Source organism: Hypanus sabinus, chromosome 10, assembly GCF_030144855.1.
Source record: "Hypanus sabinus isolate sHypSab1 chromosome 10, sHypSab1.hap1, whole genome shotgun sequence".
In the NCBI taxonomy this organism is placed as follows: domain Eukaryota; kingdom Metazoa; phylum Chordata; class Chondrichthyes; order Myliobatiformes; family Dasyatidae; genus Hypanus; species Hypanus sabinus.
In genome coordinates this window covers 34,049,450-34,065,641 of record NC_082715.1, presented here as the reverse complement: position 1 = coordinate 34,065,641, position 16,192 = coordinate 34,049,450, and the positions used below count along the sequence as shown (strand labels likewise).

General features: G+C 40.9%; 1 protein-coding gene across 1 annotated transcript in view; it reads left to right on the top strand.

Moving 5' to 3' along the window:
* The window catches only part of fndc4a (fibronectin type III domain containing 4a), a 208,215-nt gene that overhangs the window by 157,274 nt on the left and 34,749 nt on the right, over positions 1–16,192 (top strand). The window contains exon 4 of the mRNA XM_059981642.1: positions 15,695–15,784. Coding sequence (XP_059837625.1) covers positions 15,695–15,784 — 90 coding nt within the window. The remainder of the gene's footprint in view (positions 1–15,694; positions 15,785–16,192) is intronic.

The following is a 16,192-nucleotide window of genomic DNA, read 5'->3' as shown; positions in this document are numbered from 1 at the left end:
GAAATGTGGTCTCTGTTGTAATGTAGAGAATGCAACAGTCAATTTGCACACAACAAACTCTCTCAAACAATAAAGTAAAAGTGATCAGATAACCTGTTTGTAGTGTTTGATGACAGGTAATGGTAGCCTGGACTCCTGGCCATAGTTAAAGAACATAGAATAATAGAAAACTACAGCACATTATGGGCCCTTCGGCCCACAATGTTGTGCCTACCATGTAACCTACTCTTGAATCTGCCTGGAATTACCCTACTGCATAGCTGTCCATTTTTCTAAGCCCCATGCCCCTATCTAAGAGAGTCTGCAGCAATATTTATGTTCACTCTGGAAGTCTGATGGGGTTTGGGACAAGCATCTTATCAAAAAGACAGCCACTCATTTCTTTAGATCAACCCTGCTCTGTATGGTTCAGGAATCATAGGCTTAAACTTAATCCCATGTTTTATTCAAAAGATAGCAGTTCATTCCTTTAGTTTTCACCCTGTTTGTAAGGGTCAAGAATCATAGACTAAAGATTGAATCCACAGTGTTCTAACTCAACAGATGTGAATGCCTCAACTAAATAACAAATCAGCCTTGAGCAGGTCTGGGTTCATCTCCAAATTCATGCCATTCATCTATCTGTCCATTTTGTTGCTTGTATCCTACAGGAACTTAGGGGGTTCACTGATAATTAATTTGAATTCTGCTATTTATTGGCATATGCTAAAATAATGAAATTCACTATCAGGTTAATAACAGAAAAACAATAAAATATGACAACTAACTTAACCATTCTTTTATCTGCAGCAGAAGTGGATAAATGTTTGTCATTAAGTTGGTGGATACCTAGACAGAATATAAGGTGTTGGTCCTCCAACCTGAGTGTGGCCTCATCACTATAGGAGAGGAGACCATGGATTGACATGTCAGAATGGAAATGGGAATTGAAATTAAAATGGGTGACCACTGGGAGATCCTGTATTTTCTGGTAGATGGAACGTAGGTACTTGACGAAGCTATCTCCCAATCTACGCCAGGTCTCATCAATGTATAGGAGGTCACATCAGGAGCACTGAACACAGTAGATGACCCCAAGAGACTTACAAGTGAAGTGTCATTCACCTGGAAAGACAGTTTAGGGCCCTGAATGGTAGTGAGGAAGGAGGTGTAGGGGCAGGTGGAGCAGTTGTTCCTCTAGCAAGGAAGAGTGCCAGGAGGGAGATTAGTAGGGAGGGATGAATGGACAAGGAAATGGGGTAGGGAGTGATCTCTGAGGAAAGCTGAAAGTTGGGGGAGGGAAAGATGAGCTTGGTGGTGGGATCCCATTGGAGATGGCAGAAATTATGGAGAATTACGTGCTGGATGCAGAGGTTGGTAGGGTGGTAGGTGAGGATAAGAGGAACCCTATCCCTGGTAGGGCGGTGCAAGGATTGGGTAAGAGCAGAGTTCACGAAATGCAAGAGATGCAGTTGAAGACAGCATTAATGGTGGAGGAGAGGAAGTCCCTTTCTTTGAAGAAGGAGGACATCTTCTTAGTTCTGGAGTGAAAAGCCTCATCCTAAGAGCAGATTTAGTGGAGGTGGAGGAATTGAGAGAAGGCAATGGCAAGTTTACAAGTAACAGGGTGGGAAGGGCTATAGTTCGGGTAGCTGTGAGAGTCAATGGGTTTATAATAGACATCATAGATAAGCTGTCTCCAGAGATAGAGACAGAGATAGACAGAGTTATTGGAAGTGGACTAGGTAAATTTGACTGCAGGGTGGAAATTGACAAGTTCAGCATGGGTGCGGGAAGCAGCACAAATGTAGTCATCGATGTAGTGTAGGAAAAGTTGGGGAGTGATGCCAGTGTATGATTGTTTTATATTCTGCCTATGAATTTGGGAATTACTGTTCAACACATATCTCCTTTGATCTTAGAGATTTAGTGCATGTGACTGAAGACAAATCATCACGAAAATGTTCATGTTGACAGGGATACTACCAGGTGGCATATTGCCAACGAACGTTACAAATCCTTTATTGTCAGATCAGTGACTCCAGCCATGAACTTCCAGAATTCAGGCTCTATAAAGGTCTTGAATAGGTTACTCCATCTAAATTATTTCATTAAAAAGTTGGTTTCTTCATAAAACATGTGACATTTATAAAATATTACCATGCTTTGGATCTGACGAGTCAGATTTTCACCCAGTAGTTACTTGCTCCTCCAAATAATTTCGTGCTATGCTCTTGTCAAGTAGCTGTGTGCCTGAGAATGACCCCGAAGGGCACTTTGCCATGCCTTTCCGCGTGCACAATTAGCAATCATGAGTGATCATTGGGACAGGCACTGTCTTTAACATCTGATTGAGACAATATTATTGAAAAAATTAAAAACAAAAATAATGTTACATGGATATAAGAGGAAACGAATAAATACTCAGAATCTTTGTTTTTCTATCCAAAGACGTAAGATCATAGGAGCAAAATTAGGCCATTCAGCACATTCATTCTGCTCCGCCATTGCATTATGGCTGCTGCTGGATCTCAGTCAACCCCGAAAACCAGCCTTCTCACCATTTCCTTGAATGCCCTGACCGATGTGGAAACTATCAACTTCCACCTTAAATATACCCATGGACTTGGTCTCCACCACAGTCTGTAGCAGAGCATTCCGCAGAAAACTAAAATTGGAAATATAGAAGGACTAAGTTAGGACTACAGTTTAGTTTTGGAGATGCTATTATCAGAAAGATATAGAAGCAGCTTGGTTGGTGGGTGGAGATGCATCTCTACCAAAGGAGGTGTAAGGCACTCTTTCCTTCCGCTAGTCTGCAGGTCACCCTTGAACACTCTTAACACCTGCTTAGCCCTCCCCCAGCCTGTCAAGGGTAATGCAAAGCTATGGGAAGAGGTGGTGGATGGCCGTATGAGCAGCTGGTACATATCACAAGTCCTGGTTATGTGACCACTGAAGCCAGGCAGACAATCTGAGGAGTTTTGATAATGGCTAGGGTCACCATCTCGTGAAGACACTGCCCAGAAGAAGGCAATGACAAACCTTTACTGTAGAAAAATTTGCCAACAACAATCAATGGTCATGGGCACAATCACCCATGTCATACAACATGGCAAATAACAAACAAATGATAGAAACAATAAGCTGATTGAAAGGCCTGAATAGATTAGATATTTCCCATGGTGGAGGAGTCCAGGACAAGAGAGCATGACTTCAGGATTGAAGGATGTTGATGTAGAACAGAGATGCGGAGAAATTACTTTAGTCAGAGGGTGTTAAATCTGTGGCATTTGTTGCCATGAGCGGTTGTGGAGGTCAACTCAATGGGGGCATTTAAGGCAGAGATAGATAGGTTCTTGATTAGCCGGGGCATCAAAGGGTGTGGGGAGAAAGTACAGGAGTGGGGATGACTGGAAGAATTGGATCAGCCCATGATTGAATGGCGGAGCAGACTCAATGGGCTGAATGGGCTCCTTTAGCTTATGGTCTTATGGTCTTATTTACAAAGGCAGGTCAGTAGTGTGAATTATAGACATAGCCTTAGAGAGAAAGAGCACAGAAACAGGTCCTTCAACCCTCAAAGTCCAGCCAACTGTCAATCACCCATTCACTCTAATCCTACATTTTCATTTTTTGAAAAACATTGAAAAGTTCCATCAATGCTGTCTTTGAAACATCTTATTTATCAACTGGGAAGATAGAAGAACCAACATCAGTATGCTAAATGAAGCAAAAAACAACAAACTTTGAAGCCTATGTCCTCATGAACCAACTAAGGTGGAGCGGTCATGTTGTTCGGATGAAAGACGAACGTCTGCTGAAACAAATCTTCTACTCCCAGCTTAAAGAAGGCAAACGTAAAAGAGGCCGACAACAGAAGAAATTCAAAGACGTCTTAAAAGCCAACATGAAGAAATGTAACATCGACATCAACAATTGGGAAACCAATGCCAAGGACAGGAAATTCTGGCAAACCATCATCCGAGAAGGAACAGCAACTTTTGAAGCCAACAGATGTGCAGATTTAGAAGAAAAGAGAAGAAAACAGAAAGTGAGGCAGCAACAGCCAAAGCCCAATCTGCCATCTGGAACTACCTGTCCTGAATGCAGAAGAACTTTCAAAGAACAAGATTGGACTCATAAGCGACTTGAGAGCCCATAAATAGATCAACAGAATGAAAACCATTATCCTCGACCTCAAGGGATAGCCGTGACGACAACGACATTTTCATACACCTCAAATTCTGATCTGACTCCACACCTCACGTACACACTAAGAGTAATTTACAGTGACCAGCTAACCCTCTTACCTGTATAGGTTTGGGATATGGGAGAATACTGAGACATTCAGAGAATAGCCCACAGTCACAGGGAGAACATGCAAAACCACACATTCAACAGCCAGGATTGGGACTGATCGCAGGTCTCAATCACTATGAGGCAGCGCAGGAATGTGCTAGTCCATCAGGAGAATTGTAAAAATCATTTTCAACCATTTGCCTCCCCATTCTGACCTCAACCAAATGACGAATAAATGAAATACAAGTTAACTTGAAATCATCCTTCATCTGGCACAAAAATATGAATATAGCAACCTGTGCAATTTGTAAGAGCTAACTGTAATACTATGAAATATTACTATCATTTAAACATGATAGGTAGGCTTTTTCCACTTTTAATTCTAAAAAGAAGAGCCAACAACATTCTATTTCCTTTTGCCAGAAAGCAACAGTTTGTGGGAATACAAGGTATTGAAAGGTTTCCCCAGAATGCACAGAGCTAAAGATAAGGAACTGAAGAAATATATATGGAAGAGGATTAAAACTGGCATTACAACTTTGACTTGCAGGTGACAAACAACAGCACACGCGTTACTTTTCAGTAAGCACATTTCAGCTGTCAGATTATAACAAAAAAAATTATTTTACTCCCGCAAAACCCAGCTGATGTCTAACTGTAAGGAGCACATCCTGCAATTCAAGAGCTGGTATCCAGGCAGTAGCCATGATGTGATGTCTTCTTTCTGCAGCATAAGTTCTAGATTTGAGCCATAATGAGAAAGCAACAACGGCCTACTAAGCTGTCAGGGGCTATTTACTCACCAACAACATGATATATCACTGGTTATATAACTCTCACTCCCACAGAATGCATTCATGCAGTCTCCCACAGAATGTGATGATACAATTGTGACACATCTGTGACGCCATTATTACCTGAACGGCCCTACAGAAGTCACCTAGCACTGGCCACAGATTGGTGTCAAAAATCATGCTGGTTTGCATCCATACCACAAGGAAGTAAGACCATAAGACATCAAGAGCAGAATAGAGCTGTTCAACCGTTTGAGTCTTCTCCGCCATTCCATCATGGGTAATTTATCTTCCCTTCTCAATCCCGTTGCTGCATTCTCCCCATAACATGTGACCAATCAAGAACACGTACTGATTAAGAATACTTACAATTAGCCCTCACTAACCAAGAACCTTTCAACCTTCATCTCAAATATAACCTGTGACTTGGTCTCTACAGCTGCCTGTGGCAAAGAATTCCACAGGTTCACCACTCTCCGGCTAAAGAAATTCCTCCTCATCTCTGTTCTAAAGGGGCATCTTTCTATACAGAGGAAGAGCTGTTGGTTCTAGACTCTCCCACTAATGGAGATATCATCTTCACGTACACTCTATATAGGCCTTTGAATATTCACTAGGTTTCTATAAGACCTTCCCACCCCTTCATTCTTCAATGAGTATGGGCTCAATGCCATCAGATACTCTTCAAATGGTAACCCTTTCATTCCCGGGATCATTCTCATAAATCTCTTATGGACCCCCTCCAGTACCTGCATATCCATTCTTAGTTGTTGGGCCCAAAACTGCTCTCAGTACTCCAGATGAAATACAATACTCCATAGTCCAGAAGAAGGATCTCAGCCCAAAATGTTGACTGCTAATTGCTTCCCATAGATGCAGCCTGACATGCAGAATTCCTTCAGCATTCAGTAAGTTTTTTTTTTCTGGAGTTCTTGTGTTTAAACCAAATAATGTTTCTTGTACCAACTTTAAAGTGAGGAGGAGGAGATGTAGGAAGAAGAGAAAGAAGACTCCCTACTATGCAGAAAGTCTGTAAATAACTCCAAATGCCTGTAACAGCAACACCATTCCTCTTTCTGTAATGGTCCTACACCACAACCTTGCCACATGGCACAATGTACCAGTAGCTGTGGGCAAAGTTCAGAAATAAACTACAACAAATACTACAGACGGCTTCAACTAGCTCAGGTGCTGGCAGAGTTATCAGTCGAGTAATCTAATAGGAAACGAATCTATGGATTCATCACACTTACCTGTGTAAGACCATGGAGTGCCATGTTGTGCCGTGGCAAACCTAGTAGCCTTGTGCTGCACGGATTGCTGAGGCTGAAACACTCTGCAAGTTCCTGTCAGCATAATGAGACAGCCTTGATGACAGCTTTCCAGAAGTGAAAGTAGCAAGTATGGATGGTCCAGCATACTGGTAAAAAAGTAGGAAATAGGTTAAAATGGCATTGTTAGTGAAACAACTGTAGTGGCAAGAAGTTACAAAGCATGGTATGGAAACACCATTGCCCTTGAGATGATAATGCTACAAAAAGCAGAGGATACATCCCATCACGGGTAAAGCCCTCCCCATCATTGAGCATATCTACATGAAATGCTATCGCAGTAAAGCAGCATCCATTACCAGGGACCCCCACCACCAGGACATGCTCTCTTCTCGCTGCTGCCATCAGGAAGAAAATACAGGAGCCTCAGGATATGCACGACTACGTTCAGGAACAGTTATTGCTCCACTCTTTAAGAAAGGAGGACGGCAGCAGAAAGGAAATCATAGACCAGTTAGCCTGACCTCAGTGGTTGGGAAGATGGTAGAATCAATTGGTAAGGACGAGGTGATGGAATAATTGGAGACACAGGACAAGATAGGACAAAGTCAGCGTGGTTTCCTTAAGGGAAAGTCCTACCTAATGAACCTTCTGGAATTCTTTGAGGAAATTATATGTAGGGGATGAAGTGGATGTTGTATATTTGGACTTTCATAAGGCCCTTGACAAGGTGCCACACATGAGGCTGCTTACCAAGTTAAGAGCCCATGGTATTATTGGAACGTTACCGGCATGGGTAGAGCATTAGCTGATTGTAAGAAGGGAGCAAGTAGGAATAAAAAGATCCTTTTCTGGTTGGCTGTCAGTGACCAGAGGTGTTCCACAGGGGTCGGTTTTCGAACCTCTTATTTTAATGCTGAATATAACTGATTTAGACGATGAAATAGATGGCTTTGTTACCAAGTTTACAGATGATACGAAGATGAGGGGCAGGTAGTGTTGAGGATACAGGAACAGGTAGGATGCAGAAGGACTTAGACAGATTAGAAGACTGGGCAAGAAAGTGGCAAATGAAATATAATGTTGGAAAATGCATGATCATGCACTTTGCTAGTAGAAATAAATGTGAGGGCTATTTTCTAAACAGGGAGAAAATCCAAAAACCTGAGATGCAGCGGTACTTGGGAGTCCTTTTGCAGAATACCCTAAAGGTTAACTTGCAGGTTGAGTTGATAATGAGGAAGGCAAATGCAATGATAGCATTCATTTTAAGACGTCTAGAATACAAAAGCTGGGATGTGCTCCTAAGGATTTATAAGGTACCGCTGAGGCCCCACCTTGAGTATTGTGAACAGTTTTGGGCTCCTCATCGAAGAAAAGATGTACTGGCATTGGAGAGGGTCCAGAGGAGGTTCACAAAGATGATTTCAGGAATGAAAGGGTTATCATATGAGGAACGTTTGGTGGCTCTGAATCTGTACTTGCTAGAATTTAGAAGGATGAGGGGGGATTCTTTGAAAGGCCTAGACAGAGTAGATGTGGAAAGGGTGTTTCCCATAGTGGGAGGGTCTGGGACAAGAGGGCACAGCCTGAGGATAGAGGGGTGTCCATTCAAAATAGAAATGTGGAGAAATTTATTTAGCCAGAGGGTGGTGAATGTGTGGAATTTATTGCCATGTGCAGCTGTGGAGGCCAGGTCATTGGGTGTATTTAAGGCAGAGACTGATAGGTTCTTGATCGGACGTGGCATCAAAGGTTACAGGGAGAAGGCCGGGAAATGGGGTTGAGGAGGAGAAAATAACAATCAGCCATGATTGAATGGCGGAGCAGACTCGATGGGCCAAATGGCCTAATTCTGCTCTTATGTCTTATAGTGTTATGGTCTTACTACCTCTCAAAGGTCAGGCTGTTGGACTGAAGGGGATAACTTCACTTAACCTCACTTGCCCTGTCATTTAAATGTTTCCACAATCTGTGGACTCACCTTCAACGGCTCATCATCTCATGTTCTTGATATTTATTTCCAATTGAGTAATTATTACTATTTATTTAATTTTGCATATGCACAGTATGTTGCCCTTTGTACACTAGTTTAACACCCAAGTTTGTGTGATCTTTTATCGATTCTCTCATGGTTATTATTTGATTATGGATTTATTCAGTATGCCCAAAGAAAATGAATATCAGGGTTGCATATGGTGATATATATATATATATATATATATATACACACACACCGGAATAATAAATTTACTTTGAACTTTTAAAGCAATTTAACTTGCAGAGCTACAAGCTACCTTGTTTTAGTGTTAATTAAATACATCATATACTGGGATGCTGGGTGATTTCTGCTTCTTTTGCAATAGATGCTAAAGGAAGGAAAGTTAGAAAGCTTGTTCACTTTTAATTAGAGATACAGCATGGTAACAAGCTCTACCAGCCCAATGAGCCCGCGCTGCCCAATTCTACCTCTGTGACTACTAAGCTGTACAATTTGGAAAGTGGGAGGAAAACTGAGCATCCACAGGGAGAGTGAACAAACTCGTTACAGATAGCGGCAGAATTGAACCTGGTTAGTGCAGTGACAGCATTACGCTATTGTGGAACCTGGTAGAGTTTCTAATGGCTAGAGTGGTAGATATGCAGAAAAATATGAGCTCCAGACCGTGCAGATCTGTGAACAATTTGTAGGATTCCTCTGGTTTGCAGGCTCTGTCATGGGTGGCAATCCACCGAGCATTTCATTGTGTAAACCAAAGCCTTCTCCAGTCGGCTTCTCTCTCAAAGTCCTGCTCTACAGGAGAAACAATACAGGAGCTCGCTCAATGGGGAGCTGACCCCTGCACTATCTTTTGCCCCCTCTCTGGCTGTAGGCCACTTATTGTAAGCCTGGTGCATTCTCTCACCAGATCCTGGTGTCAAGCAACATACCCAGTTAGGTATGGTATTAATGTGTTTAAATTGACTGACTTTGAAACTTAAGCATTGTGCAACCTGTTTAGGTGGCATCATGAAATTCATACTATGAGAAGACTATTTGCCATCATTCAAAGCTACATGTCGCTACAGCCTCTGCCATGGCCTGAATGCATCATCAGAAAATGATGCAGCCTATTCTCTTCCACACTGTTAGATTATTATGTCTTTTTGAGTGGTCCATCATGACTTCAAGATGACCACAACCTGCTCCAGCCCGCAACACGCATCTCTCAAAGGCTGCCTTCAGATAGTGCTGGTGAACTTTAAATGCAGGCTGGCGCTCCATACTGTGGGCTCTCTGCTGAGGTCAGCTGCTACAACTGACGCTGTTGCCTACTTCTCTCTCATTAGATAGCAGACAGCATAAACCTTCCTCAGCGAGAAGCAGCAGCAAAGGGTTAATCACTATCTCCATGCCCATTTGCTGGGGCTTTGGATTTAACCTGTGTGGTGTGGTGCATGAAGACTCCTTTCATGACGTTGTTGTCTGCGGTGTACAACAATTGCAAGAAATATTAAGAATCTGCTCAAGCCTGAGATTACAAATATAATTACCTTTTTCTGCAAACAGCCTTTTCTATAATGGCCAATGTTGGGATCATTAATCACCTCTAAACACTGCTTTGATGGGCAGGAGGGGAAATCGAAATTATGAGCAACATTATGCTGTAAGGAATAAATTACAAAGTATTTTGTTGATGTCATTTATAATTACAAGTAAAAATAACCTTTTCTCCCATATGCCTTTGTGCTATTGTTGGTGAAGTGTGTAGAATATTAATGTAAGCCTCTATATAATTTAATCCAATGGTACTGACAGGAAAAGCAAACAGAATGTCAAGGGCAAAGTCACATGACACCAAGGACAACACAGTACACATTTGACACATCGATTCTCCTCCCTGTCATATTAACTCTCCTTGAGAAACTTATCACTAACAAAAGAAGTGCAGAAGTTAGAAATCGGAAACAAAAACAGAAAATGCAGGACGTACTCCACAGATCAGGCAACACAGGGAGATTGGCCCATGGGGGACTCCGCCAAATGGCGGCTATTCTCATTCGTAACCCTGAGCAATGAGGATATGTACAAGAAATCGGGGCCAACCTAGTACTATTTGATACTTAATTCTAGTAATTCCAGTGATAATCAGTCTGAAATAGGAGTTCCATCTAATTTAGAATTTTAAAGCCTTTTGTGGCAACATTATAGGCCCAGAGTTTCCTGGCCTCTATCCTTGGCATGCAAGCACCCATTAATGCCAGAGTTACCCAGTGTAGGTGTCTCTGGGAGAAGTTCCGTGCAGAAGCCTTCACATTCCTCAGTGGATAACTTAAGTGCATATAATCATAGCATAAGGCATAATCAATACAAGCTTTATCCAGAAAATTAAGCTCCAGTTTTAATACTAGATATTAGCCTGGCACTCTTGTGCAGGGCTGAAGGGATGCTGCACTGCCAAAGATATAGTTTTTCAAATATTCAGCCAATGGCACTTCTGCATTCTCACATGGAAATGAAGGATCCCACGGCTCTAATTTAAAGAACAGGGATCTATCTCTGCTATCCAGGCTCATATCTATCCCTCAGACAATCTAACAGAAACAGATTATTTGCCCAGTTTCAGATTGACATGTATGGGAAAACCTCATTTCTAGCACCTTTGTGGCTATAAAGTAATTTTTGGTCAAACCGAAAGAGATATGAAGAATCCAACTGTTTCCTCTTTTGTTTCATTATTGCTACAGTAGTCTGAGTCAACTAAATTTATGCTGACCTGATATCATTTTGTTTGGCCAAACGGTTTGTAAAGCTGAAATTCTCCCCATATACTATGGATTAAAAAGGTATGGATTAAAAATTTTTCACCAAATCTTCCCAGCTCATTTGGATTAATGTTTTTGTCGGCAGTGATTACCAATGTCAATACAATTCTGGGCATATGCTCCAGGTTGTTACAATTTCCTAGGCTTCGGTCAGGCACATTAATGGATTGCAGTGCTGTCTTTGTACATTGGTCCAGTAGATCCATAATTAATTAATATAACATTTATTACAATATAATGCAAAAGCATTCTTTTTTTAATCCCACAAACCACTTTCAAGATTCAGATTGAATAGAACAGCCAAGTGTAAAGTGTTAGTATTTAATTCAGCTTTCATATTTTCAAAATAATGCAGAAATAATTTGTGTTGTCTTTGCAATGACAATTCCAGTCATGCATTAATTAAATATAATAGGAAGTACTGAGTAAGGCTGAAGAGAGGATAGGTTAAAAAAGATGTTAGACTTCCATCAAATAGAGGATAAGTTAAAAATCCAATATGTACCCCAAGGCTGTTGTATTCAAGTTATATTTGATTCTGTGCCGGTATGTCTTCAACAATATTCAACAATATTCTAAATGGAAAATACAGTTTTTCTTTGGCTGAAATGAGATTCAGTATAAGTTATAAGACACATTGCAAATGGCTGTGAATCTAGCTCACAGTCTTAAACTGACATTTAATCTAGAATCAGAAAAAAAGAGGGAGAAACCCCGGCCTTATGAATAAAATTACTGTCATTATTGTGGATTTTGTAAAGCACACCCTTTGTCCACGCTTGCAGTGAACAAATCCGGCAGTTTAAATTGGACTTTACACTTCAGCACGTCTGTATTTCCAGGCAATAGGCAAGGTTACAAAATCGGTTAATTAGGAGTGAATTGACACGTTTGTAAGAGAGGATTAATCTTGTTGCAAAAGAAGATTGAAAGTACTACAGATTTTAGCTGGATTGATTATTTTTCTGTATAAGCAGAGGCTCGCTGTTCAGTAAAGAAGAAGATCTGAAGGTTATTGCAATGATAGTTTTGGAATATTAATGCTTGATTAGAATAATCACATTCTAAATATGAGTGAAGCAGATACAGCAACAAGATTGGCCTCTCCTTGAAGTGAACATCTAAAGAGTTAAGGGATTAATTAGGCATTATTATCTAAGGAAAGCTATTGTCTCCTAACTTGAAAAAAATATATATAAAGAATGTGGCACCACTATGAGGCCATACTCTATATCTCATCACACTGGGGTCCAAATTCAATCAGAAACATATTTTGATTCAAAGATGATGTTACTGTGACTCTGTAATTTCCTTCGGGATCAATGAAGTACAAGGGGTGATTGATAAGTTTGTGGCCTAAGGTAGAAGGAGTCAACTTTAGAAAACGTAGCACATTTATTATTCAACATAGTCCCCCCTCCTACAATTACACACTTAGTCCAGCGGTCATGGAGCATACGGATCTTGGACCTCCAGAAAGTGGCCACAGCAGGGGTGATTGATAAGTTCGTGGGTAAGGTAGAAGGAGATGAGTTATACAGCTCTTGTTACATGCACATACAGGTCAACTCTTTGAGTGATTATGCAGAAAGTTTGAAGTTAATAACTCATCAGGGTGATTGATAAGTTTGTGGCCTAAGGTAGAAGGAGATGAGTTATTAACTTCAAACTTTCTGCATAATCACTCAAAAAGTTGACCTGCATGTGCATGGAACAACAGCTGTGTAACTCATCTTCTTCTACCCTAGGCCATGAACTTCTCAATCACCCCTGCTGTGGATATTTGAAAAATAAATGTGCTAGGTTTCCTAAAATTGACTCCTTCTACCTTAGGCCACAAACATACCAATCACCCCTATCTGTCTATTAGCTCTATATATCACATGTACATTGAAACATACAGTGAAATGTGTCTTTTGTGTGAAACCAAATCAGTGAGGAATGTGCTGGAGGGGAAGACATCCCATGAGTAATACCATGTTCTCAGCACCAATGTAGTGCTCACACGACTTACTAACACTAATGCAGACGACTTTGGAATGTGGAAGGAAACTGGAGCACCTGGAGGAAAACAGCGTGGCCACAGGGAATAGGGAATAGGTGGACAGTGGCAGGAATTGAACACTGATTGGCGGTTGCTGACAAAGAGGATGCAGGTAGTTGGATGATTTGGGCTGAGACCCTTGGTCGTGACAGTGAAGGGTCTCGGCCTGAAACTTTGACTGTACTCTTTTCCATAGATACTGCCTGGCCTGCTGAGTTCCTCGAACATTTTGTGTGTGTTGTTTAAATATCCACAACCTTTCTGTGGGAAAGCTAAGATTTGTTAGAAGAAAACTGTGTTGTCAATTGTACAAGTAAGAAAGCATTCTATAAACTGATGTCTGCAGCTCTAGGCAAGAAAATTATTGCTTCCCACTCTTCTGTCATGAAGCTGTAAGGCAAATGGTAGTTACCATCTCTCAAGAAATAATTTGGGCTCAGGCCTGTCAGATCACTCACAACTCAGTATATAAAAACTTCATCTGTGAAAGACTTCAAAATGAACTAAGCAGCAACATTTCCTCACACTGAAATCTTGCATCATGAAGCAATATTTTATACGGCAGGAGACAACACAATACTGGATTCTGGCCAGAAAACTGCTCCTACTGACACCTTCTCATTGCACATTCCTATAAGATTTATTCCCACTATTTGAGCTACTACTTACAATGAAGCTTGTGGGTTTGTGATGGTTTCCTATCATCCAGCTCTCATTATCCTATAACATTATCACCTTCCCCCTTTCTCTATAGCTTGATGATGAAATGAAGGTTGCAGCCCAGAAGATTTTAAATGCCATGAAATGTCATTAAATTTATTGATATGATTTGTTTATGAGTACCTGGGCACATCCAATAGAAGGATAACAATGCAATCTGTATGTACTTATTTCTCAGTCCTTATGTCACCACATTTTCAACCCACCAGTATTTATTCCTCAGGACGGGTTGCTTACTCCTTGAGGGTGAGGAAGAATTGTTGAGGGACCCTGTAGTGATGTAGCCTCTTTAAAGAGATATCAGTTTAGCAGAGCAAGTGATCGCCAACAGGTTCCCCAAGTATTAAAATGGCGCTTGTCGAGCAAACCAACAACAGAAAGGCAGAGATTTCTTTCCCTCTGCAAGAGGCAACTCACATAGCAATAGTGGGGAAAACTAACTGCTCAGAATCAGATCTAATATCACTAGCATATGTTGTGAAAATTGCACATTGCAATACAGAATAATAATCCCCACAATCTGGGCAGACTAGATGTCGACAAGGAAGCGTTGAATGCCTGGGTCAGAGATAGAGACCTCTCTCCAGAAACAGAGGTTCCTTGTGGCAATACAGGACCAGGTGATCAACACAAAAAAACATCAAAAATTCATAATAAAAGAACAACACGTTCAAGGTAAATGTAAAATATGTCAAGAGCAACCAAAAGCAATTCAACTTATTGCAGGATCCTGTAGCAGTTTAACTCAATCTGATTACTTACACAGGCGCAGTCAAGTGGCAAACACCATTCATCAAAGTACTGCTTTAAAATACAAATACGTAAATTAAATCACACCTTACCATAAATACAAGACTGATCCAGTTTTAGTATACTAAACAATACTATATTGGAATATCACAAATTATATTACGACTGATCCGTTATTACAGATAGGACAACTCATAATATCCATCCAGATATAATAATACAGGATAAGCAGGGAAGAACAACTTACTTAATAGATACAGCCTTTCCAAACAAGCATACTTACAGAAATCAATAAGTGAAAACCACTAAACCATGTAGAATTAAAGAGGTAATTAAAAGACTTTGCAACATGAACAAGGTGTACATTGTCCTGATAGTAATATCTACAACTGGTATCATCCAAAGTTACTACACAATAGGGCTACCCAGTAATATCTATGTAAATCTTCAGAAATCCACAATACTAAACACCACTAGAATAGTCTGAAAGTTCCTAGCAATTGAGAAATGAGTGTGCTTGGCTGTGCTTGTACCTCAGGTTTTACCAGCTTGAGCTGAGAAAAAAATATGTAAAATTAAGTAAATATTGTAAAAAAAGAGCAAAAGAAGTATTGAAGTAGTGTTTGTGGGTTCATTGTCTGTTCAGAAATCTGATGGTGGAGAGGAAGAAGCTGTCCTAAAATGGTGAATGTATGTTATCAGGTTCCCGTACTTCCTCCTTGATGGAAGCAATGGGAAGAGGGCATGCCCTGGGTTACGGGGTCCTTAATGATGGATGCCGCCTTTTTGAGGCATCATTTTTTGAAGATGTCCTCGATGCTGGGGAGGCCAGTGGCCATGATGGAGCTGTCTGAGTTCACAACTTTCTGCAGCTTTTCCAGTCCTGTGCAGTCACTCAGAGATTTTGAGACAGTATTTCCAAAAGTGCTCATTTACATAGTAGTCAATTGGCTAGTGTGCTGAAATCCATTAGAAATGAGCCTTGCTTGTGATGTATGTCACTGGAGCTTGCTCTTCCTTGTCTGCAGATGACCCGACAGTGCAGGAAATGAATAGAAACATGCCGCTACAGACGGGAGAAATGATCATTATCGTCACAGTCCTGATCATGTGGGCAGGTAGGTAACTCGCTTTTGGTCAAATTATGTATTTATTCCTGTACACTTTATTTGATTCAACTTATACATTGCTGGTGGGGTAAACCTACTGCTTAGCAACTAGAAGGATGCCTGGAAGCAGCCAGTTTTTAATCGCTTTACTTCGTGGAAGCTCAGGCCTGTCGAGCACAGACTCTGCCTCCCCCTTGGGATAAACGTGGGATGTGAAACCCCCATGCTCCTCAAAGTGTCCAGCTGAGTGGTGCAGAATTCCTCAGGTTTCCCAGCCCAGTGCCAGGACAATTGAATAGGAAGAAGTGGCCACTGAATATTGGATTAATGGATTAAAGCATTAAAATTAATAACATTGAACTGTTTTAGCATTATTTTTATTTTCAAATCATATTCATAGATTCACAGATTCAAAGT